General features: G+C 35.4%; 1 protein-coding gene across 1 annotated transcript; it reads right to left on the reverse strand.

The window, feature by feature from the left end:
- Window positions 1–424: 424 nt before the first annotated feature.
- LOC103212818 (olfactory receptor 14I1-like) lies at window positions 425–1,339 on the reverse strand. The gene has a single exon (XM_007958755.1). It carries the CDS (start codon window positions 1,337–1,339, stop codon window positions 425–427), a length of 915 nt encoding a protein of 304 aa, XP_007956946.1.
- Window positions 1,340–2,098: the final 759 nt, after the last annotated feature.

Genomic DNA, 2,098 nt, shown 5'->3' on the forward strand with positions numbered 1-2,098 from the left:
GGTCACTATGGGTCAGAACTGACTCAACGTCACCTAACAACAGCAAGAACAACATTTTTTTTTTATTTTAAAAATATATTGTGACATAACAAAATGATAATAATAATATCAACATAAATCTATAACTGATTTATTTTAGATGATAATTGAAAAAATCCTCATACTAGTTAGTAAGTACAAAATTACCAGCATTAGTAATACATTTACCAAAGGAATAAATTACAAATACATAGTTTTAATTAACTTATTTAAATATCAGGTCCATTATTTTCTTTTTATCAAAATAGTGAAATTAGTATCATTTTCTTATTTATTCCTCTTTTTAGGGTTTACCATACATAAAAATTAAAATTCTTTGAAGTGCCTCTCTTTTAACACATTTTATTTTTAATCAAGAACATTTCTGCCAGAGAACTCAAAATATCTATTGAACATTTTTTTTTAGAGCAATGTTAATTTCCCTGTTCCGCAGACTAAAGATGATGGGGTTTATGAACGGGGGCACCATGGTGTAGAATATGGAGATGAAAAGATTTTTAAGAGATGCCTTATTTGAGAGTGGAACAAAGGCAGTAACCAGCAAAGATATTACAAATAGAATGAATATAGCTAGCTGTGGGGTACAGGTGAAAAAAGCTTTATTGCGGGCTTCCACAGAGCGCATTCTAAGCACAGTTGAAAATATGTTAATGTATGAAGTAAACAAAAAGACAAAAAAAACTAAAGGTATATTAGAACTTATAGCAAGGAGAACAGACTCAGAAAACCTCACATCCGAGGATGAAATTCTCAAAATTTGAGGAATGTCACAGAAATACTGGTGGATTACATTGGATTCTGTGAAAGGAAGCCTGAACATAGTGGCCGTGTGGATGGCAGCATAGACCAGCCCACTGGCCCAGGATCCAGCTGCTGCCTGTGCACACATCCGTGGGTTGACAATGAGCCCATAGTGCAGGGGTTGACAGATGGCAACATAACGGTCATAGGCCATCACCACAAGGAAGGCTAACTCTGTGGATCCAAAGAGGATAAACAGGAAAATCTGAGCAGCACATTCTGGGAGAGAAATCTGTTGCCTGCCTGTTAAAGAATTCACAATCGATTTAGGAACAGTAACTGAGATGAAGCAAAAATCTATGAGGGATAATTTGCCTATAAAGAAATACATTGGGAAGTGAAGATGTGGGTCTGTCACAATGACGGTAATGGTCAGAAGATTTCCAACCAGGGCCCCCAGATAAATCAGTAAGAACAGCAGACCTTGTAAAACTTGGAACTTCCGGGAGCTTGAAATATCCAAGAGGAGGAATTCTGTGATTATGGTGAAGTTGTCCATGATTGCTAATACACTGCCTTCTTGCTGGAGTCAAAAAACAAAGATAATGTTAGGATGAAGTGGAGGAAGAATCAATACTACCCACATACAAAATGTGAATCAATCGCCTTTCAGAAGTGGGGTTATTTGAACAAAGTGTAACTAGTTACTTACCATATTTCAACTGAATTGAGAACATTGGATTCAATGAATGTTTAGTTCACTTTGGGGAATCCGCTGATCACTTCTTTTTTTCTTTATAACTTTTGACATATTTATGCTAAGACTACTTGAAGTACTTAATATAATATTCTTGCCTTGATCTTCTTCTATGTTCTTTCTGGAAAATGTCTTTCAGTTTGTGCCCAAACACTTATATTAAAGGTAACTACAGATCCAGATAAGATTCTTAGATATTATTTGTATCAAATTCCCTTCTGCCAACAGCTTCGAATGATATTAACCACTCAAATTTTCTTGATTTCAAAAAGAGTTTGAATAATTAAGAATATCTTTCCGTACAATTTGAGAGTGTTTTTATTGCCAGAGCAGACAGATGAAACATCAAAAGTTTTCAGCTCAGTTGAAGCGGAGGTGTAGCTCCCTTTACCTCCCCTTGCAAAATTGATAGACTATATTAAGCAATGTAGAATACAATGGATTCTTCCTTACCTAATTAGAATGTAATAGCTAGATACCATGCTGAATATGTATATGTGTTGTTAGCTGCCATTAAGTTGGTTTCAAGTGATGGCAACCTCATGCACAAGAGAGTGAGAC

The sequence above is a fragment of the Orycteropus afer genome, unplaced genomic scaffold (assembly GCF_000298275.1).
Source record: "Orycteropus afer afer isolate SDZICR_OR568_19922 unplaced genomic scaffold, OryAfe1.0 scaffold01123, whole genome shotgun sequence".
Classification (NCBI taxonomy): domain Eukaryota; kingdom Metazoa; phylum Chordata; class Mammalia; order Tubulidentata; family Orycteropodidae; genus Orycteropus; species Orycteropus afer.